Source organism: Pleurodeles waltl, chromosome 9, assembly GCF_031143425.1.
Source record: "Pleurodeles waltl isolate 20211129_DDA chromosome 9, aPleWal1.hap1.20221129, whole genome shotgun sequence".
Taxonomy (NCBI): domain Eukaryota; kingdom Metazoa; phylum Chordata; class Amphibia; order Caudata; family Salamandridae; genus Pleurodeles; species Pleurodeles waltl.
The window spans coordinates 301,092,942-301,116,054 of record NC_090448.1 but is presented as its reverse complement, the minus strand read 5'-3'; the positions used below and the strand labels follow the sequence as shown (position 1 = coordinate 301,116,054).

Genomic DNA, 23,113 nt, shown 5'->3' with positions numbered 1-23,113 from the left:
GTGAGCAGACTCATTCTGAGTGATAATCTACCTTAATGACAACTGCATAACTTTTGATTGTCTAATTAGATTTTTGTCATTTTAGTCTTGTTTTATCAGATGAATATTATCTATTTTTCTAATCTGGTGTTTTTGATGTCCTTCACTGTGCTACTTTAATCATCTGTTGCACAAACACTTTACACATTGCCTCTTAAGTTAACCCTGGCTGCTCTGTGTCAAGCTACCAGGTTCATTTAGTTCATTTAGGGAGAGTAACATACTTACCCTGGCTAGAATTGTGGTCCCTGTGTGAACAGGGTACATGCCTCTATCAACTAGAGACCCTATTTCTAACAATGGCTAGGAAGGAAGCTAGTTTCATCATGCTTACTATTGAGAAGTTAGAAAAGTTGCCTTTTATTTTAGGTGAAATGGTATCATCAGTGTGGTTAATACATGGAGTAATCTCCCTGCTAATGTCAACTTTACAATTCACTTTGTGTTTGAAACATTTTCCTGTAGACAGTGTTGAGCAGTTAGGAGATAGCCACATTCATGAGGTGTGGAAGTAGCCATTTGATTTCAAATACTTGAACAGCGAGAAGGACGTTTTTCTCAGCGGAAGTGAATGTGAAAATTCTGTAAGCCATTCTATGATTTACAAACAGGTGGCAATACCCGGAACATGCAATGTGCCGGTAGCGAACTTGGCTTACTACTTAAAAGGCATTCCTGTGTCTTTGATTCGCCCACTGTTTCAGTTACTTTGAATGGGGGTTACTTGATGTTGAGTTGTCGAGGCTGTTGTGGGATGAGACCAGGTGTCACATATGTGATTTCTGTTTCTCAAATAGTGACCTGTTGTGGAAATGTTCTTTTCCCTCCCATGAATGAGATAAAACTAGCAAATATGTGGTCTCACATTGCTACTTATAATGGCAATGTCGACAAGCTGAGCAGACTAAAAGCATGTCATTCACATCTGCCTTGTGAAAAATGACCTTCAAGTGGCAAATTTGTCTGCTGAGACACAGTCCCTTTTCAATACAAACTTTCCAAGATACTTTGGTGAACTGGTTAGTCACATTTTTAATACATCCAACACTGCAGAGATTGTATACTTTTTAAGGCTGCAGTTTCTGGATTTATCACCTTTTTCCAGACTGTGCTTGGAGTTGTACCTTCAGCCATACATTCACTTATTTCAGGTGTTTTCGGAAGTTTCTCTACTGTTTTGACATTATTTGGAGGTATTTTGCTGTTGCTATAGTTAATTCACAATGAGTACCCCATCCCAACTAAGAGGAGTGAAGGAGCTCCCACCAGTCCAACTGTGTCATGAACGCATGATGGAGTACTTTGGAGCAGAACTATTGGAGGAACTTGACAAGAAATGGTCATTGCCATTTGGACCAATTTTGTAATATGTGCAGCCTGTCTTCCATTGCTTATGGTGCCCTTTGGAACATGCACTGGAAGTGTGTCTTGCTTTCCAACATGTATTTTCTGTGGACATTAATCTGATGATGTTCTCGATGAGGGTTCATTGCCAAAGTTATCCAGTGAGATTGCAGTTGCTATGTGATGCCTTCTATGAGCCACCCTTTGTGGATATAGTGTCTCCTGGTGACTCACCATTTGGTAACAGATCACGTGTCCTCCTTTCACCTTTTGAATTAGGCTTTTGTTGTTTTATCATCTGCCGAAATGGGGTCTATCCTGGATTTAATCTCCACTGTTGTGTTCAATGACCTCATGTGGGATTCCAATGGTTTTTAGTTTGCATCTTTTTTCATAAATTGACTTGTTTTAATGTTGCCTTATGCTTTGGCCTGGTCTGCTTGTCAACATGGACATATTATCTCTTTTATACATATATTTTATATCATGTTTGCTTTTATGGTGGTTGTTTCATATATTTTAATAGTTTAGGTCCTAGATCCAATGCTCATGTCCCGGCAAGGGGAAGGTTTTGTGGGTTATCCTTTGTGCATGGGCTGGACACACTTATTTTAGCATTAGGCCCATGGTTTGAACATTTTACACGTTTTAATTCAGCTCATATTTTTTAGCACAGCCAGCTTTTAGCTTGTTGTTTTTTTGTTTTAATCAGCTGTTTCATTCAGAGAAGTCCTAGTGTTTCGTCCTGCACATTTCATCAGCCCCTTGTACACACTAGACTTTATACATTGTTCAAGTCTAACCCGTATTGCCACTCCAGGAGCTCAGTAGTCACTCCTCAGTTTTTAGACATCATTACTATGTCTTGCCGGTTCTTAGAACACTGCAGGATTTCTTATATAAACATCACATAGGTTGCGGGGGGCAAAGGGCATTCCAGTTATGGCTGTTCTCGGGCTCAAACAATTCCATTGACAGCTTCCCTAATCTTGGTGCTGACTCTTCAGCTACCCGAGAGGACTGGCGTCCAGAAAACAAGCAGGCCCTTGCCAGCATATCCAGGTATGGGGTTGGTGACCCTCCCTTAGTTTGGGACAGGCAGAAGGGTTACCACAGCTATTCTCTCAGATTTTAGGCATAGGGTGTATGTAGAAATAATTAGGCTTTTAGATTCAAATAAAGATGACGGGTTGTTTATCCACTTCACACTGATTGTAATGATGATCACTGTATTATGTTTCATCTGCCTAATTATCGCAGCTCATGCTCTTTACAATAGGATTCAATTGACTTAATAAATTTATTGAATTCCATTTTGCATCTCTTATTCTGCCTTGGCATATGTGAGTCTTTGAGAAACTGAGTGAAAGGGGTATGATCTGTTCACTATGACTTACCTGAGGAGTCAGAGTGTCAGGTTTAGGTTCGCCACAAATCACCTTCCTTCCTCGGGTCGGGTGAGGCACTGTGAGCATGCCAGGAGTTAGGCCAACAGCTTATTATCAAAATACAAAACCCACAACAGCATCTGGAGTCCATAGGGTAACCTTGCAGGAGGAAATCATTGGATCCAATGGGGATCGAGTGATGAAGTTAGTCAGGAGGTTGCTGAAAGTGGTGCAGGGTCCTGGCAGTTGAGTGTGCCTAAGTTGACTCTGAAATGTCTGACATTTAGGGGGTCATTACGACCGCCAGGGCTAAAGTGGCATCCGTACAGCCAACAGGCTGGCGGTACGGAGACCCATATTATGACCGCGGCGGTAGCGCCACGGTCGCACTGCCGGGGCCGGCGGTTTCCTGCCGTTTTGGCCCTGGCGGTGATAATCAGCCAGGGCAGCGCTGCCCTGGGGATTATGACTCCCCTACCGCCAGCCTGTTTCTGGCGGTTTGCACCACCAGGAAGAGGCTGGTGGTAAGAGGAGTCCTGGGGCCCCTGGGGGCCCCTGAACTGCCCATGCCACTGGCATGGGCAGTGCAGAGGCCCCCTAACAGGGCCCCGTGCAGCTTTTCACTGTCGGCATAGCCGACAGTGAAAAGCGCGACGGGTGCTACTGCACCCGTCGCACGACCGCAACACCGTAGGCTCCATTAGGAGCTAGCTCCTATGTTGTGCCCGCATCCCCGCTGGGCCGGCGGGCATAAACTAGGTTTGCGCCCGCCGGCCCAGCGGGATGTTGTAATGGGGACCGCGGGAGTGCGGCCGCATTGGCGGCCGCATGGCAGTTACCGCCGCCCGCCCGCCAAGGTTGTAATGACCCCCTTAGTTGGCAATGCAAGTGTTCCATAATCATGGCTGGTTAGTCCGTAGAGGCAGTGCAGGTTATAGTGTCTTTGTGCATGATTGTGAGGCCTCCTCCAGATTAGTCGAGCCTGTTGTGGTAGACAATCTTGTTGCCAAGTGGAAAGGCCCAGGCAATGGTGGGGGTGGATGACAGGCTGAGCCAGGTTTCGGTGACGAAGACGATGTCCGGGGAGTGCGTGCTGATGAGGTCCCAGACCTCAGTGGTATATTTGCAGAGGGATTTGGTGTTGAGGAGCATGAAGGTGCTGTGGAGTGAGGTGTGTGAGGAGGGTGGTGGGGGCAGGATGCTGCAAGAGAACTGGCAGTGAATGCCTGATAAAGGTCCTGTCATGCGATGCAGAGCGGGAGCTGCTGTCCTGATGGCATCCAGTGTTTAGAGCTAGCAAATCAATGAAAGTCTAGCACTAGCAGCTGGACTGACCATGGTCTGTGGAGGTGGGTGTGGCCTGACATGGAAGGGCTCAGACAGGCTTGGCTTCGCATCAGCAGAGCGGTTGTGCAGCAGCTGCCATTAAGTAGGTTCTAGGATGAGGGAGTGCAGGAGGGTTGGGCTAGGGAGCGGCAGGAAACCACAGCAGTAGAAGGCACACAGAACAGCAGGTAAGGAGAGGGGTGATGAGGGTGGAAGGCAAAAGCACAAGAGGAGGAAGGCGGGGGGCCCTGCAGTGAGGGGAGAAGTGCGGGAGACGATAGGAGCAAAAGCTAAAGAGTAACAGAAACTGGCACAAACAAGCACAAAAGGGAACAAATGCCAAAAGGTCAGATAAATGGCCACAGAAGAAGAGCAAGCACAAAAGACATATGGGCACTACGCAGAAAGGCACAAAGAACACAAGTGCCAGAAAATCAAGTGGGAGTTGGGACCTGGATAGGCCCAGTTGATAAACACCCAGCAGCTTCCCAAAGTTTTGCAAAAGCCATGACAAAACAAAACAAGAATTGCCAAAAGGCTGGCTGACAACACCAGACCTATTGGATTTGCCAGTGCTTGTTACATTCTTGCCATTAGTGTGCAATATTGCCATTCCCCTTTAGAAAAACCATGACCAATACAAGCTAAAGGTGAATCTTGTCTTTTTTGCAGGACCAGTTTCCTGTAGCAGCATGCAGTGATGCTAGCCCTTTCCCCTTCACAGAGAGTTGAGTAACTAGCCCAGTTATGTAGAGCTATTCCTAACTCTTTGCATGAACCGGTGCCACCCTGTGCCTTATGCCATCTACATCACCAGTCTTTGGGTGGCATGGATCACTTCCACCAGAAAAATCAAATCAGGGTTTCTAAAGTGCAACTACTCACCCGTAAGGGTCTCAAGGCGCTAAGGTAGTTTATCCTCCGAGCTTCAGTTGAAGAGCCAGGTTTTAAGGTTCTCCATGAATTGAGGTAGCGAGGGTGACCACCTGAGGTGCAGGGGCAGGATGTTCCAGCTCTTTGCTATGAGGTAGGCGAAGGATCTTCTACCAGCCGACGCCTTCCATATGGGGGGTATGGTGGCTAGTGCTTGTTGAGCGGAGTGGAGAGGTCTGGTGGGGGAGTAGACGGTGATGCAGTGGTTGAGGTAAGCAGGTCCTAGGTCATGGAGCACATTGTAATTGGGGACGAGGATCCTGAAGTTAATACTTTTCTCGATGGGAAGCCATTGGAGATCTCTTTGCTGATCGGAGATATGTGCGTGTCAGGCAATGTCCAGGATGAGTCTGGTGGAGGCGTTTTAGATGTGCTGTAATTTCTTCAGGTTCTTCTGCGTGGTACCGGCATAGAGTGTGCTGCCATAGTTGAGTCTGCTGGTAATCAGGGCATGGGTTATGGTTTTGTGGCAGTCCTTTGGAATCCATTTGTAGATGTTCCAGAGAAGTCGGAGTGTGTGAAAGCAGGAGGATGTGACTGAGTTGACTTGGCGAGTCATGGTGAGTGATGGTCCAGGACGAAGCTGAGGTTGCGTGTATGGTTTGTTGGGGTGAAGAGGGGGAGGCAAGGGGGAATGGCCACCAGGAGTCATCCCTGGCTGATGTGGATGTTCCCAGGATGAGGATCTCAGTATTTTCAGAGTTGAGTTTGAAGCAGCTGTCCTTCATCCAGGCGGTGACGGCTTCCGTCCTGTTGTTGAGATTCTTCTTGGCCGTAGTGGGGTTTTAAGTCAATGAGATGATCAGCTGGGTATCGTCAGCATAGGAGATGATGTTCAGCCTGTGGTCCCTGATGATGGATGCAAATTGGGCCATACAGATGTTGAAGAGTGTGAGACTCCGGGAGGAGCCCTATGGAACTCCGCAGCTGATCTCCATAGGTTCTAACAGGTAAGGCGGGAGTCTGACTTTCTGTGTTCAGCCAGACAGGAAGGAGTGTATCCATTGTAGGGTGTTTCTGCAGATGCCAGCTGAATGGAGCCATGAGCAGAGGGTGACGTGTGAGACCGTGTCGAAAGCGGCCGATAGCTCCAGTAGGATGAGAGGTGCTGTATGGCCAGGGTCAAGGAGCCAGCAGATGTCATCTGTGGTGGCGAGGAGGGCAGTCTCTGTGCTGTGATTGCTCCTGCAGCCTGATTGGGAGGTGTCCAGGATGTTGTCGTCCTCCATGTGCCTACGGAGCTGAGTGTTGATGGCCTTTTCAATGAGCTTGGATGAGAACAGAAGCAGAGAGATGTGGTGATAATGTTTGAGGTCCTGGGGGTCGGATGTTTGTTTCTTCAAGAGCGAGCGGATCTCAGCATACATTCAGGCGGTCATTCTGACCCTGGCGGTCAAAGACCGCCAGGGCGGAGGACCGCGGGAGCACCGCCGACAGGCCGGCGGTGCTCCAATGGGGATTCCGACCGCGGCGGTAAAGCCGCGGTCGGACCGGCACCACTGGCGGTCTCCCGCCAGTGTACCGCCGCCCCATTGAATCCTCCAAGGCGGCGCAGCTTGCTGCGCCGCCGAGGGGATTCCGACCCCCCCTACCGCCATACAGATCCCGGCGGTCCGACCGCCGGGAACCGGATGGCGGTAGGGGGGGTCGCGGGGCCCCTGGGGGCCCCTGCAGTGCCCATGCCACTGGCATGGGCATTGCAGGGGCCCCCGTAAGAGGGCCCCTAAATGTATTTCACTGTCTGCTGCGCAGACAGTGAAATACGCGACGGGTGCAACTGCACCCGTCGCACAGCTTCCACTCCGCCGGCTCGATTCCGAGCCTGCTTCATCGTGGAAGCCTCTTTCCCGCTGGGCTGGCGGGCGGCCTGAAGGCGACCGCCCGCCAGCCCAGCGGGAAAGTCAGAATTACCGCCGCGGTCTTTCGACCGCGGAACGGTAACCTGACGGCGGGACTTTGGCGGGCGGCCTCCGCCGCCCGCCAAGGTCAGAATGAGGGCCTCAGTCTTCTAGGAAGTTGGCTGTCTCTATGGAGGAGTTGAGGGTGTGTCGGAGCTTGGGTGCATTGGATGTGTTGGCCTTGTTGAAAAAGATAGCTAGGTTTGGAAACAAGACCCCCACAAAACAGTCAAAGTCAAATATGAAATGTTAAATAACAGAAATCAAGAGATTCACACATTCACCATCTGACATACCTTAAAGCTGGTCATGAGGCTCATGACACCAGTGAATCAGGATGACTATGGTAGAGATATGATCATGAGAGTGAAGGCAATAGAAAAGGAACATAAATAGAATAAATACTTGAAGATTATTTTAGTGGAGCCCAATTGAAATTGATGTCTTTAGAGTGGGAAATTATCCTTCAAAGCCGTTAACACAAGTGAGGTGGAGAAACTTATTAGGCCTGGTAAATAACAACACCATGGGTGGAGTATTTACTAAGTCCAATAAATACCTTTTATTCCGAGTTCAAACTCAAAAATGGGCATAATATGCTAGAATTGATAACTATCAACATGAATTTTGGATGTGCCTTTAATTACCGGCAAAATTTGCCAGCTGTATTTGGGTAGGTTTGATCTGCTGTAATTGAAATGGGAAAAACCGCGGGGCAACAGAATTTATTGGACTCAGTTATTATTAGGTTCTGAAAACTCTAGATTATTTAGAGTTCCAATACCCGGCAAACAGTGGTTTGTGCATGAATTACAAATTTGAGGTCTTGGTATGAGTGCAATGAACAAAGGGGTAAGGTAGTAATGTATGTAAGTATACAAATGAAACAAGTGGTTAAATTGCGTCTTTATAAGGTCCTCACCTTGGTACAGTTACTGGCTTTGGGTTCCAGATCTTCCATCACTGCCAGGCCTTCCAGAAAACGTGATTCCATTTTCCCACTGTAGCCTTGCTCTGGAAACCAGGCGTTGTGCTTCTTTATGATCAAATTTAGATTTACTGCGAATCCAGCCATGTCAATTGCAAACGCTCTTTGAAGGTCATATTTTACTTTCCATCCTTTTACTTTTCCAAAAGTATCTACATCAACGGATTCATATCGTAGTCCTCCTGCGAAAGCCACGGGCCATACGGACACCTTTTGAGTATGCCTCATCTACAAAAAAATTAATGGAAGAGGGAAGCAAAACATAAAAAACATACTATTTGCATAGACAACCAACTTTCTTCCGTATAATTTATTTATACATATAAAACACTCAAAAACGCCTTTTTTGTACGTGGGCACAGGGACAAGAAGTAATTGAACCAGGGGAGTTATGACCTATTTGACCATACTGAGTGGTAACCACCAGTCAGCAAGTTTTATGTCTTGTTTCCTATGCTTAAAGAAGTTCAAAGGAAAGATAATCAAACCTTAGCAACAATTATCAGTAGCATATGAGATCCCTTCGAATTTGAATGGCCTGACGAACTCTCTCAGTGAATGAGCATTCTCATTAAACATGATAGTAAACGTTGCTGCCTCCTGGGAGACATCTCAGACCAAAGGCATCTCTTCAGATCGAAAAGCATTGATGGGTGCCAAGTGCGTGCACCCACTCAGAAAAATATGTAATTCGTTTGGTGCTTGAATTGGACAGTGTAAACCTGGTTATGCAATCGATAAAGACGATATGATTAACCATAGGAAAAGCCATTAAAAGATCCAACAGCAAACAGGACTGGGATCTAAGATGAATGTTAGTTCATTAAGAGATGTCCATAACAGTGAGTCCAGTCTACGGCCCCCTAAGATTTCAAGAGTGCTGGAAAATCATTTTATCTAAATGTTGTTTCATGATTTTAGAGAAAAATTAAAGTATGGTGATTTCCACACCATTATTAGGTCCCATGGATCTACACCATCTTTCATCAAGCGCTACACCTTACTTAAACAAATTATAACTGAACACTACTGGTACAGAGAAATTGGACTGAATGTCACATTCTATTTATCGGGTCCTCTCAAACCATTTTATGAACTTGCAGTGAATGTATTCCAATCTGTATCTTCATTCATTATTTCAGCTAATTTGGAAGTGCCTTTTTCATTTCATAAATTGTAATCCTCAGTGCATTTATGGCTCTTTCATCTCCTCTTCTAGGGTGATAACAATTATTGTCGACGAATAAGTCAAAACGTTATTCACTTTATCTACAAAAAAGAAACTAATTAAGATGAGTTGGTAGATCAAAAAATAATTACATAAAAACTATCCTTAAAATATTCAGTAAGAAATTAAAACCTCCACTGAAACATACCTGTATGTTCACTTCGACACCAGCCCTTCCCGGTACCAGTGTTCTATTTAATGGCGCTCCACTGAGTTTCAGTTCAGATTCTTTTCTCTAAATCAATATCACACTTCTCTGATTCCTACATCTGTTCATGGCTTCACACTGTAACTTCCCGTCACAGAACAGTTGTAAACTATTATTCCCATGATGGCAATCTCTAGTTCCTGTTGCCATTTGCATCCTATATTTCCTCTAAGATATTAAAACAAAAGAACGTTTAGTGAATCAAATCACTTATTGATTGAAATTATGTTATTACCTAAACACATTAAACTTCATCCACCCCAAAAAAACACCTATTTTTGTTTCTTAAACGCAACTAAGGTATTTTGAGGCATTTCAGCCCTTCAATTCTACTGTATTTATAAGTTTCCAAAGTGCTTAACGATTACATCTTTTTCTCTCATATTACCTTATCTAAGATCATTTTTTACCACAACCTAACACCTCAATTTTAATTGTGACATTACATGTTAATTTTCAGTACGTTTCACTAAGGATGAGTTGCCATTTCTCAGTCTTAATTCCTGTTAGATTTATCCTCTGCAGACTCTCTGGCAATTGTGTGTGTAGTGGGCAATTGTGGTCCTACTATAAAGCAATTCAAGGCATCCATCTACCGTGCAACCATGAGGAGATCCCAGATTGTGCCTTAAGGTATGAATTATGCCACAAGTACAAGTTGACAGTATAGACAAATGTAACTTGGTCTAGCTGTGACAATTATCTTGGGGCATGGTTTAGCGAAACTGGAAAGGTGACTGTACAACCGCACAAGATAAATACGAAAATTCAGGCAACCACATCACCCTTTGTAAGCTCAACACAAAACTACATAGTCCAATGACCATGGCGATCAGGAAGGCTGTTAAGGCAAAACAGCTGTCTAAAGCTGGCTATGCACAACAGGTGTTTCTAGGTCGATATGAGGCTCAGCTTGAGAACAGCCAATATCAGAGATATAAGTGCATCGGTTATGGGCACTTACACATAACAGCTTGGTAGCATTGGAGCTCTGCTTTGTCCAGCAAAACTATGAATGCATGGGCAATCACGCAAAATATTACTATTAGATCATGAATGCTCCAATAAGCTCCATGAAGGAGGTATTAAGCACACTTTGGGCCTCATTACGAGTTTGGCGGTCAGACTGTCATGGTGGCGGCTGACAAAAGACTGCGATGTTGACGGTTTAACAGACTGTCATATTACGAGTTGAAAAGCCAGGACCATTAAAGCACAAAAACAAACACTGCCAGGACTCTGGAGGGCAGGAAATAGGCAGTCCAACTACCAGCACTGCCAGCCCATCAACCAACCACCAACCGTCACAACTCACAATGGTGGTTCTTCTATGGCGGTCTACCAATGGCAGCATGAACCACAGCGGTTGCCGGTTCCCAGAGCAATACACAACACAACATTGTATGGGTTTAAAATCCACACAGCAGACACACATTCACACACCCCAGACACACCCACAAACTTCACTAAAAAGCACACCCCTTTATACACCACAACCCTTTGCATTTACAACGTCACACATAGAAGCCAGAGCCCAAAATCAGAGACACAGGGGGTCATAACGACCCTGGCGGTCATGGACCGCCAGGGCCGGGGACCGCGGATGCACCGCCAACAGGCTGGCGGTGCATCAAGGCCTATTCTGACCGCGGCGGTAAAGCCGCGGTCAGAAAAGGGAAAGCAGCGGCTTTCCCCTGGCCTGAGGAATCCTCCATGGCGGCGCTGCAGGCAGCGCCGCCATGGGGATTCTGACCCCCTTACCGCCAGCCTGGTTCTGGCCGTTTTGACCGCCAGAACCTGGTTGGTGGTAACGGGTGTCGTGGGGCCCCCTAACAGGGCCCCACCAAGATTTTCAGTGTCTGCATAGCAGACACTGAAAATCGCGACGGGTGCAACTGCACCCGTCGCACCCTTTCCACTCCGCCGGCTCCATTCGGAGCCGGCATCCTCGTGGAAGGGGGTTTCCCGCTGGGCTGGCGGGCGGCCTTCTGGCGGTCGCCCGCCAGCCCAGCGGGAAACTCTGAATTACCGCGGCGGTCTTTTGACCGCGCAGCGGTATTCTGACGGCTGTACCTTGGCGGGTGGCCTCCGCCGCCCGCCAAAGTCAGAATGAGGCCCACAGTATCATAGTTTAGACACCCCTCCAACTTTCACATAGCACTTATCCCACACCCGCACAACACAACCACCACACATAATAGCACCTCTACACATTGTCGCGTGGGCTCTCATTATTCTAAATGAGACTACTGGATTTCTAGGTAGCAGGATCGATAACGGTGTGGGGGACTGAGTCTGACCCACGTGTAAAGAACTCTGTCACCCTAAATCCGTTTTTTGCTCCGGCTAACTAGCAGTGCCTCATTTCTCCCATGTGGAAGGAATGATTTGGCAGCCGAGCGCATGACATCTTTGGAACTTCTCAGGGAAGTCGTGGTTACTCAGATCCAAACCAACTCTCTTATTTCCAATATGATCTCATATACAAATGACAAAGACAGTATAAGTTTTATATAATGTTTTAATAAAACGACTGTATTTTAGATATTAAGGCGTGAGCCGCAATAACCAGAACGATACAACACAGTAGGATTGTGATAGTTACCAGGAGAGTAAAACATAAAAACAAAGCTATCATATTGTCAAACAGTTTCTACTCTCCCTCTGCTTGTTCTATCTAGAGCACAGCATGTTAAGCTTCTAGCTTGCCTATTAGAATCACTATGGGGATATCAGCCCTCATACCTGAGCAAAGACCTGTGATCTTGGTTCAGCATCTGCAACGAGGCAGTCAGCGTCAAGTTGTGGTTCCCTGGTCGGAATCTCCCTCTTGCGTGTATTGGGACAAGGAAGTGATTTTATAACTAACATGTCATCGTGATCACAAAATGTCCCTACGCAGGAATGCCAAGTCTAAACTCTTACCACATCTATCGGCAATGTACCAGACTGTATCCTTGACTGAAGCACAGAGTAAATATGTTATGGAGAACTCCAGTGCTGAAGTAGGCAAAACAGTGTGATATGAATAAAAAACAACACCGTAGAACTGGCTATTTGAAAAATAACAGTACGAAGCCTAATAAAAAGCATGTAAAGCAGAGTGCACAGAGGCTCTAAGCTGTCAGCAAATGAATAAAACATATTCAGGGCAAAATGCACAAAGGCCTAAAGCCTGAAGCTAAAGCGCAAAGAATACGTAAAACTAACCACACTACACCCTCCCCTTGTCGGTAGCAAGTGGTTCCAAGAATATAAAAGGATGCCCTAAATATAAACAATACCTAAAACAAGTATTTCGACAAGGTGAGAAGACAGCAAAGTCATAAATTTAGGTAACATGTGGCCATAAAACCAAATTCAATATAGTGTCAATTTTGTAAAAATCCAATCGTCAGATAGAAGCAATAGAACGCAGGAGTTCCTCCACTTCGATATATGTCAATATCGGAAGATCCACGCCACAAAGTACCATGGAGCAGGTGTGATCCAAAGCCCCAAAACCATTCAGGGCGGCACCCCGTGCAGGGCCTATGAAAGAGACAATACCATCTTCCTCCAGGAAGGGAATCTCATAAACTGCCTCACGAAGCAAGCGCATCCGTAGTGCACAAGTCTGGGAATGAGCCCTAATCGGGAACATCAACAGATCAGTATCGACCATTGGAGGGCGCTGCAATGAGAGACAGAGAGCCAGTGCATGTTCAAACGAGCACCAAAGGCATCGAAACACGGGTTGCACACAATCCAAAACCGGTCTGAATGACAGAGACCAGTCGCACTCCAAATGTCCCAGGAGTGTCGCTCCAAAATGCTGCATCATGCGTTCACGACACAGCTGCGCTGATGGGAGCAGCAGTACAGGATCTCGTCGTGACGGGACAGCCATTGCGAAAAAAATAGCAATAACAGCAAGACCCCAGCCAATAAAGCCAAAGTAATCGGGAAACCCCCAAAAATGCTTCCGAAAATAGAATGTATAGCCAAAGGTATCAAACCGAATATGGAAGAGAAGGTATGAGCAAAACCAACACCAACGACTTTGAAAAAATGTGCAATACCAGCAGTGCTGGATGCATTAAATATACGTCCCACAAGTTCACCGAAGTGATTCGGAAAGTTAGTATTCAAAAGGGACTGTATCTCCGCCGATGACCTTGCCACCTGAATTGCGTAGGTCTCGCTAGCAGATGTAAGGGCCACATGCTTTTGAAACAATAAAGCTTTTAGCCGACTCAACTTGTCGAAATCAACCTTGGAAGTAGCAATATGAGGCCAGATGTCTGCTACCTCCCTAAATTGAGTGGGGGGAAACAACACATTCCCGCAGCACGTAACGGCCTTGTTGACAACGACGATATAAACTATTCCGGCACGCATGCCACAGCAGCGTTCGCTGTTAAGAACAATGTAACTGCCGTTAGAAAGCACCTGGAAAGTGTTTTTAATAACCGGGACTGGAACTCCCTTCAGATAACAAGCTAAGTTAGCAATCGAAGCGTTACACGCCCCGTTCAAGGACAGCTGTTTACAAACCATTGAATGGCTGACAGAAGCTTCGCATTCGCTGCCGCTAAGAAAAACCTCCCTCAAACCATTAACGCATCTGTACTGAAAGGGAAGGTCCCACACCTCGTGTATGTAACTGTCTCCCAATAGTTCATATCTACCTACCGGAATATGCTTCAAACACGAAGTAAATTGCAAAGTAGAGATAGGCAAATTAATAACCCCATGGATCAACCATTCAGCTGACGGAATCTCAGCTACCGTGAAAGGCAGTTTCTCTAATTTTTCAATATTTAACATAACATATGTCGCTTCCTTTTTAGCCATCAGTTGTTGTTGACGAGTCAAATTAAAAGAGATAAAGATCTCCTTGGCACGAACGTGCTGCCATGGAACGCGACCCGCCTTCAAGGTCTGAAGAGTCCAACCCAGCTGCATGATGGATCGTGTCTGACTCTGCCCATGATATAAAGAAGACATGTCCGATTTAATAATGTCTATAGCAGAGGACACAATGCTGTCAATCGTGTAAACACGTTCAGAAAGGGTATGCATGCCATTATCAACAACAGACAAAGTCTGCATCAGATTTGCTTGATCAATCTGCCTCAACCGGGCTGCAGCCTCTTGTTGTGAAAGCTTCCAAATCTCATTATAAACCTCGTATAAGAACCTTTTCTTCCGTGGTACTCTGGGACCTGACAAAAAATCTTGTAAATCAGTATTATTAGACAGTAACATGAGATGTGACTTAACTGCATCCAGTGTGGAGGACTTCAACCATTGCTGACAAAGCTTCCCCACACTGTATGTAGTTATAATATCAGCATGTTCTGGTGAAACGTAACGAGGGTCTGCCCTACTAGTCCTGAACCCCCCTGAAGAGGTGACAAAACGTTGATGACACATATTAGTGTCTACAGGCCATAATAACCACCCGCCTGGATGTAACGATGAAGTGTTAAGTGTACCATTCTGGACCCAATGTGTAAAGTCACTGAAAGTAGCATTCACATAGTGCTGCCAATTTGTTAATTTAGAAGGGATACAAACAAATTAGAATACAGTAATTTAGTATCGGTCAATAACATTTGCTTATTAGAATACGGTGTAACTTTAAAATAGTAGGACCTAGCATTACGTGGATCATGCCCAGTAAAATATGCAAATTTGTCATAACACGTTTTTGAACTCCCTTGTGGAGGAGTCGAGCAATGTTCCCATTGCACATAATTAAACATGGACTTAGGGCTACTAGCTTTATGAATAAAGTGGTGTCCATAATAGTTGTAACAAAACATGTCACCATGATTATCTCTAAACTGGTAAGCATCTTCATCGTCATAGACAGTATAATATTGCAAATCCGTTAGCATAGAATCTACTGTCTTCACATCCCAATCATCAGAAACAATGCCAGGTATAACAATATCATTCATTGATAATTTGAGGACATACGGTATTTGAATCAATTCAGTGGGACCATATATATCAAACATTACTTTATCCCACACAATTCCATCCGGAACTGGTATAGCAGAAATGTTCACTGTGGACAAGTCTCTTCGAACCATATGAGACGAAAAATGTGGTTTCAACACAGTCTCCACGTGCTCAATGTCAGATCGATCAGGAAGAAAATGACCATGGATTATCAGAAAAAAGTAACCACAAATCCCAACCATAATAAAATAGTCATCACGGCCAAAAACAGCCAAAAATAGTTCCAAGGAAAAACAAAATATGTTTGTTTAAGCCATCCCAGCAGCCGTCGTGGACCGTGGACAGAAGACAATGAAGACGAGGAGCCGGACCCATCATTATCAGCGTCGTTGAAGCAGCCTGAAGCAGTTCTAGCAAAAGGTGCAACTCTGAACGAAGAAGCAGACGGAGGATCCCGCCGTGGCACGCTATAAACCACATGTTCAGAAACATCAGTAGAACGTACAGCAATTTGATCACAAGATTCCATATTAATCGCCGTCGGTGGAACGATCGCAAGATCATCATCCACCCTCCCCAAGCTCGGAGAGGAAACAGTGTCGGTGAAAATCACCTGCAGCGGGACCTCATCCCCAGTAGTGAGAGGGATTCCGGAACTACTGGGTGTCCCTCTTGGTCTGCTGTGCAGAATCGGCCACATGTTGTAACTTGACATTATCAATGGAAACAAAGCGATTTCCTTTGGCCCCTCGCAGCGGCGGTAAAATCACAGTTCTCGTGCCGCTTACCCCTAACACATGGACAGGTTCTCGATAAGAAGGACCAAATTCTTTTTTAACTGCGACCTTTTCAAGCACTAGATCCCCAATCCTGGGTATCCAACCAGTAGGTGTTACTGGCTCATCCTTAATTCCTGAGGAGGCAGCATTGGCAGAAGAGTTATCTTCACGGAATTGTTGTAAATCCTGCAAAACAGTGACACGATCATTTATGTCAAAGGGCGTATCTGCCGCCTCCACACCAGGACCATCTAGATCAGGAACATACATTCGTGTTCCAAACAGGCACTCATATGAAGTACGACCCCCCAGTGACCTTCTAGGCAAGTTATTAAGTTCTCTCTGTACTCCATATAGGTGAGCTAGCCAACCACGACCCGTACCTATAACTCTGGCCGTTAAGGACTGCTTTAAATCACGATTTAAACGCTCCACGACAGAATTTCCCTCGGGATGAAATGGAGACGAGAATTGGAGTTGGACCCCCAACGAAGCCATGGTGTCCCTGAATGCCTTAGTGGCAAAAGCAGGGCCCTGGTCCGAATGAAAAGCCGCAACTGCAAATATATCGACAAAGATGTGCAAATCTTTAATAACAGTGCGAGCGTCAGCCGAGCGTTGTGGCCATACCCATACAAATCTGGAGCACGAATCTACAGCAACCAATATATATTTGTATGCACTATCTGGTGTCAGCGGACCACAATGATCCAAGTACACACACTGTAATGGTTTGTTTGAAATCAGAAGGGGCGTCTGCTGCGGGTGTCTAGCCGACGATGTCTTAATTTGTTGACAAATGTCACAACAAAGGACATACTGTTTCGTCTCTTTATAGAGACCAGGCCACCAGTAACGAGCCTGTAAAAGTGAAATTGTGGCAGCCACCCCAGCATGTGCAGAAGCCACCCCCTCATGTGCTGCAGAAATCAATCGAGGTCTCTCAATTTTATTGGGAATTTCACGTACACCAATGCCTGGAATTGTAACAGTAGCATTTAGCGCACCATTCAAGCAGTAACTATATTTTGAAGGAAATCCTTTAGGAAAAGGCGTGCCAGCAGCAGTAGCTTTTATGGCAGCCGATATTTCTGTGTCTGGTTTGGAACTCGAACGAGTCACTGCGGCCACAGTGGCGACAGCCACTGCCGATTTCGCGGCTTCATCAGCCAAAGTATTCCCAGCAACGTGTATTCCAACGCGCTGGTGTCCAAGTGTATGCACAACATGGACTTTAGGAAGCGTATCCTTCAGATCCGCAACCTTACCCCACAACAGTTTATGCTTAATGGTGTTGCCTTTAGAATCTCTGAACCCATTCATCTTCCAATAGTGTAAATATTCGTTGAAAGACTGCACACAGTAGTAGGAGTCACAGACCAGCAAGGTTAAAAGTGCCGGATCTGCATGCTCCAACGCTAACAATAGAGCTTTGAGCTCAGCCAGCTGTGCCGTGCAATCTCCCAAGGTTTTAGTATAAGTATGTCGGGGGCAGAACACTTCCCCCTCCATAGTGCCGCTCACCACCGCACATGCAGCAGAATACTGTTGTTTAGTCCCAACCGCCGGTTGCGCAGAGCCATCTGTATACATGACCACTTCATATTGGTCAATAGGCAATGTACCAGCAGGAACAGGGTATTCTATTTCGTATTGAAGAAATTCTTGAGTCTGCAGTTTAGGGTCAAATACATAATCTACATCAGTGGCTGTCAAAGACGTAGCCCATTGTATCCATCGCGGGTGTAGAGCCTTTGAATTAGGAACACTCGCTTTGGTAACAGCCTCTAAGGCCGGAACCGGGGAAACGACAACAATGCGTTGACCCTGGGCCAGCGTTCTTTCTTTAATAACAGCCATCTGTACTGCAGTGAGAATTTTCTCAGTTTGTGCAAAACGTTGCTCTGCAGCAGAATACAAGTGAGATTTGTATGCAATCGGGACAGTCTCCCCTTCATTAAAGGTGACATAAGTAAACCCAACAGCCCCAGGTATTACCCTGATCTCTAAATGTGTCTTATTGTCCCGAGTGTGTAAGTGTTTAACTGCTAAAAGATCACTCTGTAATTCTCGCAGTATGTGTGTATGTTCAATCGTCCAAAGTTTACTCGAAAAATTCGGGCGAATCAACTCGTATAATGGTTTTATACGCGTTGCATATTCAGGAATGTAAGTTCTGCCAAAATTCAGAAACCCCAACAATGACTGGAGCTTCCGAACCGTATTAGGAGGCTGCAATAAAGCACATTTCTCCAAAAAATGTGGCGCTAAGCTCTTGCCCTCACTCGACAACTCATATCCCAGGAAAATGACACTGAGGAAGGCAATCTTTGATTTTTTTTAAATTAAACTGATAGCCAATATCAGCAAACCCCACAACAATGCGCGATACGCGCCTTAGATGTTGCAGAATCTCATCATCTGTCAGATATATGTCATCAACATATGATAATGCTTCAGGGTCGAACTCATGCAGCAGTTCAGTTACATGAGCCGAAAACAGTCCTGGGCTATTCTTATATCCCTGAGGCAAACGACAAAAAAATTTCTGAGAGCCAAACGCACTGAAACAGGTATAGTCCCGACTCTCGGGCGCTATATTCTGGCAGAAAAATCCATTCGAGATATCCAATGTTGTTTTGTCTTTTTTACGCACTATATTATTCATAAGCGCTGCGCTATGTGAATTCTGTATTGCATATGTGCGTGTATGACTATTCAAATGTCGGTAATGCACCACTATCCTATATGAATGGTCCGGTTTAGCAACCGGAAACAAGGGATTATTCATCGGCGAGACACAGGGCTCAATAACACCCTGATACTCCAATTCTGTAAGAATTTTCCTAACCGATGCCCTAGCTTCAAATTTGATAGGATATTGCGGTTGTGGCTGAGGTTCGCCTTTTATCGGTATTACATGATAAGGTGATTGTCTGTCCCACCCCACGTTATTTCTATACAAGGCGGGAGCCTGTGCTAGAGCCCATGATTTACTATAGGACTCCGCGAGTTCTCTCGGAACAAGTGGTGAGAAGGAAGGTGTAATAACCTCCTCCCCAACTGGACAGTCACGAACAAAGTCAGGTGGCCAATCTTGTTCGGCCAACAGAACATCATATGATTTTACCACATGGTCCCAAAAAATGGCGTTTATAACACGGTCCCCTTCCAATCGCAGAGTTACTATATATACTCTATCAGGATCAGAGACTCGCATATCCGCCGTCTCGACTTGTATGAAGTCATCAGTTGCTTTCACCTCCAGATGCTCTCGAAGACTCCGGCGAACTATTGTGACCTCTGCCGCGCTGTCTAACAGAGCTAACGCCCATGTCTTGTTCGTCAAGAGAACTCTCTTCTTGAGCGGCATGTCTAACTGAGACAGCTGCCACTTTCTTCTTTTTGAATTGCTGTTTCTGTTGCAGCGGTTTCTCTTCTTGTTTAATAGTAACCTCCGCTGAGCGTTGTGAATCCTGTCTCGGTTTCACGTACTCCGTCCTCCGCTCTGACTGCCCACCTCTCTCACTTCTCTTTTCCGAGGAGTCCTGAAAGGAACGAGATTGGCGTGTATCAGTATATTGATATCTATCAGGCGTCTTCAAAGTATCCCTATTCCTGAGATTATACTTATTCTGTGGGGTCTCCGGTTGCGGAGACTGCCCATCATCCTTCTTAGGTGTTTGCTGTTTCTTTTCCCAGCGCTTTTTCTGGTTGTTGCTGTTTAGCATTATCTTTATTATTTTTACCCTGTAACTGGGGTTTTTGTGGTCTAGCCCCTAGGCTATCACGACCAATACTAGAATATGTTTCCGCTATTATTCTCGGAAGCTCCCGCTCCTGTTGAAGCAGCGGAACATCCCGAAGACGCATACGCACTGCTAGTGCTACTGCCTCTCCTTTGAGATTACTCAAAATAATAGAGGAAACTGTGGCAAAATTGCCCAGCAACTGCATGCCCAAATCCAAGGCAGGGGCAGCCCCATATTCTTCCTGAATCTGCTTAATTACGTCCGGTAAATTAGCTAATGTCGGTGTACCGTGTGCCGTAGTGTAGAGCGCGGCAAACACCGTGCCCCAGGTATTACAAAGGTCCACCGGAGGAACCATCCCGTACGGCAAACACATCGTCAAAATTCTATGTTTATCCTGAGGTCCCGTATGGGGAAATACTGCTTCCAGCGTATTAATTTTTTGCGCCAGCCAAAACGGAGTCTCCTCTCGTTTAGCCGGTGCTTTACCCATAACTGAGTGTACAGTGGCCGGATTAAGACCCGGAACCACCGCCTGTGGGTGCGCTGGAGCAGCACGCGCTGCATTCGTGTTCAATGTCTGCATCACAAACTGAACTAATCGTCTATATGTAGCCGTTAATTCTGTATATAAACGACGAACTTCAACCACTGCCAATTGAGCAACCGCAGGATGTGGTGTATATGTAGCCAATAAAGGCCAGGTAGGACCATCATTACTCAGTGGACCTAACCTTACTTGTGCTATTGTGTGTGGGAGGGCGCCATCAAGCCAATTATGGTGTTCTTGATAAGATAGAGGTATTTCTAAATAAGCGTAAGCCCTGTATTGTCCAGGGGCATTCGCAACTGTGTATTCGTGAAAAGTATTTGTTCCCCCATCCACTGCTGGAAAAGCGACCCAAGAATAAAAAAGTTCCGTTCTATAGGCTGCATGGGCGTCCACCACAAAAGTGACCGGACCCCCCTGGACTGTCAGTCCATTTGTCAATAGATGTCCCGTGAGCAGATGTCGCATATTAATTGCTATGTTCACTACATTAGGATTCGCCATTTTATAAAAAACAGCCGCAGGGCAGAGAAGGCACACCAATATCGGGGTTTTTTCCTTTCAAAGTTCAAGCTTGAACAACCGACCACTAAGCAATAGGAAGCACCTATGCCGTGGCGGCGGAAACCCTCAGCCCCACGGACGTCTCCGTATACGGAACCGAGGAGTCAAAATATATATGAGACCAAGAGAGTCAGTCGGACCTAATCATTAGAGCCAGACCAAACGTTGGGCGCCATGTCGCGTGGGCTCTCATTATTCTAAATGAGACTACTGGATTTCTAGGTAGCAGGATCGATAACGGTGTGGGGGACTGAGTCTGACCCACGTGTAAAGAACTCTGTCACCCTAAATCCGGTTTTTGCTCCGGCTAACTAGCAGTGCCTCATTTCTCCCATGTGGAAGGAATGATTTGGCAGCCGAGCGCATGACATCTTTGGAACTTCTCAGGGAAGTCGTGGTTACTCAGATCCAAACCAACTCTCTTATTTCCAATATGATCTCATATACAAATGACAAAGACAGTATAAGTTTTATATAATGTTTTAATAAAACGACTGTATTTTAGATATTAAGGCGTGAGCCGCAATAACCAGAACGATACAACACAGTAGGATTGTGATAGTTACCAGGAGAGTAAAACATAAAAACAAAGCTATCATATTGTCAAACAGTTTCTACTCTCCCTCTGCTTGTTCTATCTAGAGCACAGCATGTTAAGCTTCTAGCTTGCCTATTAGAATCACTATGGGGATATCAGCCCTCATACCTGAGCAAAGACCTGTGATCTTGGTTCAGCATCTGCAACGAGGCAGTCAGCGTCAAGTTGTGGTTCCCTGGTCGGAATCTCCCTCTTGCGTGTATTGGGACAAGGAAGTGATTTTATAACTAACATGTCATCGTGATCACAAAATGTCCCTACGCAGGAATGCCAAGTCTAAACTCTTACCACGTCTATCGGCAATGTACCAGACTGTATCCTTGACTGAAGCACAGAGTAAATATGTTATGGAGAACTCCAGTGCTGAAGTAGGCAAAACAGTGTGATATGAATAAAAAACAACACCGTAGAACTGGCTATTTGAAAAATAACAGTACGAAGCCTAATAAAAAGCATGTAAAGCAGAGTGCACAGAGGCTCTAAGCTGTCAGCAAATGAATAAAACATATTCAGGGCAAAATGCACAAAGGCCTAAAGCCTGAAGCTAAAGCGCAAAGAATACGTAAAACTAACCACACTACAACATCATTTACTAACCGTCACCCTCTCACCACACAGCACTTACACCCCATCATCCTTTCCTTGTGTTGTCTACCACCACCATGTCACCACAAAAACATCCCTGTTTCACGATGACGAGTTAAGAGTCATGGTGGATGAAATTATCAGTCTAGAGCCACACTTATTTGCAGCCCAAGTCCAGCAGACTACAATTGGGAGGAAAGTGTAAATGTGGCAAAGAATAGTCAATAGGGTGAATTCTGTAGGCAGCTATTGGCGCACAAGGGAGGATATCAGGAAGAGCTGAATGACCTCAGGGGGAAGGTTTGTTCCATGTCCACCAGGCAGCAGCTGGCGGTCCTCAAAACTGGCGGTCGTCCCCCACCTCCTCCTCCACAGGTCACATCCCGGGAGGAGAAGGTCTTGACGATCCTGCGTCCTGAGGGCCTGACAGGAATACCTGGGGGAGTGGAGTTGGGTAAGTCACAACACCAATAATGTCCCCAAAATGTTTTGTCACGCATGCTCTCTGATCACCTTTTGACACCTTCACTGTCACACCACTCACCGCCCCTGTCCCAATACCCTGGTCTGGCATCTCACATGTGAAGTTATCTCACTTGGGGGCAGAGTATCTGTGTATGGTGTGGGTAGGTCAGGGGATGACAACACTACAACTCCCTGCAGGCACTGCTCTACCATTACTAAAACCAGAACAGCATACCATATTGAATATAGCCTTTCATGTAAACTAAACATAGGAGTATACTCACCTGAATGGTTCACAATTGTATAGTCTGTGGGAGTTACAGCAATGCTAAGGACAGCTGATTGTACAATAACACTGACACACAGCTACAACTGTGTCCTCTGCTTATCTGTCCCTTCCACCTCCATCACATAGAGAACTGCTCTCACCCGGGAGGATAACAATTGATAAGGCTGTTTGTATAGGACAGCTATTGAAAGGAATGCTAAGGTCAGCTGCCACTGGTGTACTCCTTA

General features: G+C 45.7%; 1 protein-coding gene across 1 annotated transcript in view; it reads right to left on the bottom strand.

The window, feature by feature from the left end:
* Positions 1–23,113, bottom strand: part of LOC138259204 (galactosylgalactosylxylosylprotein 3-beta-glucuronosyltransferase 1-like) — a 277,956-nt gene that overhangs the window by 83,537 nt on the left and 171,306 nt on the right. Inside the window, exon 3 of the mRNA XM_069206774.1 lies at positions 7,851–8,144. Coding sequence (XP_069062875.1) covers positions 7,851–8,144 — 294 coding nt within the window. The remainder of the gene's footprint in view (positions 1–7,850; positions 8,145–23,113) is intronic.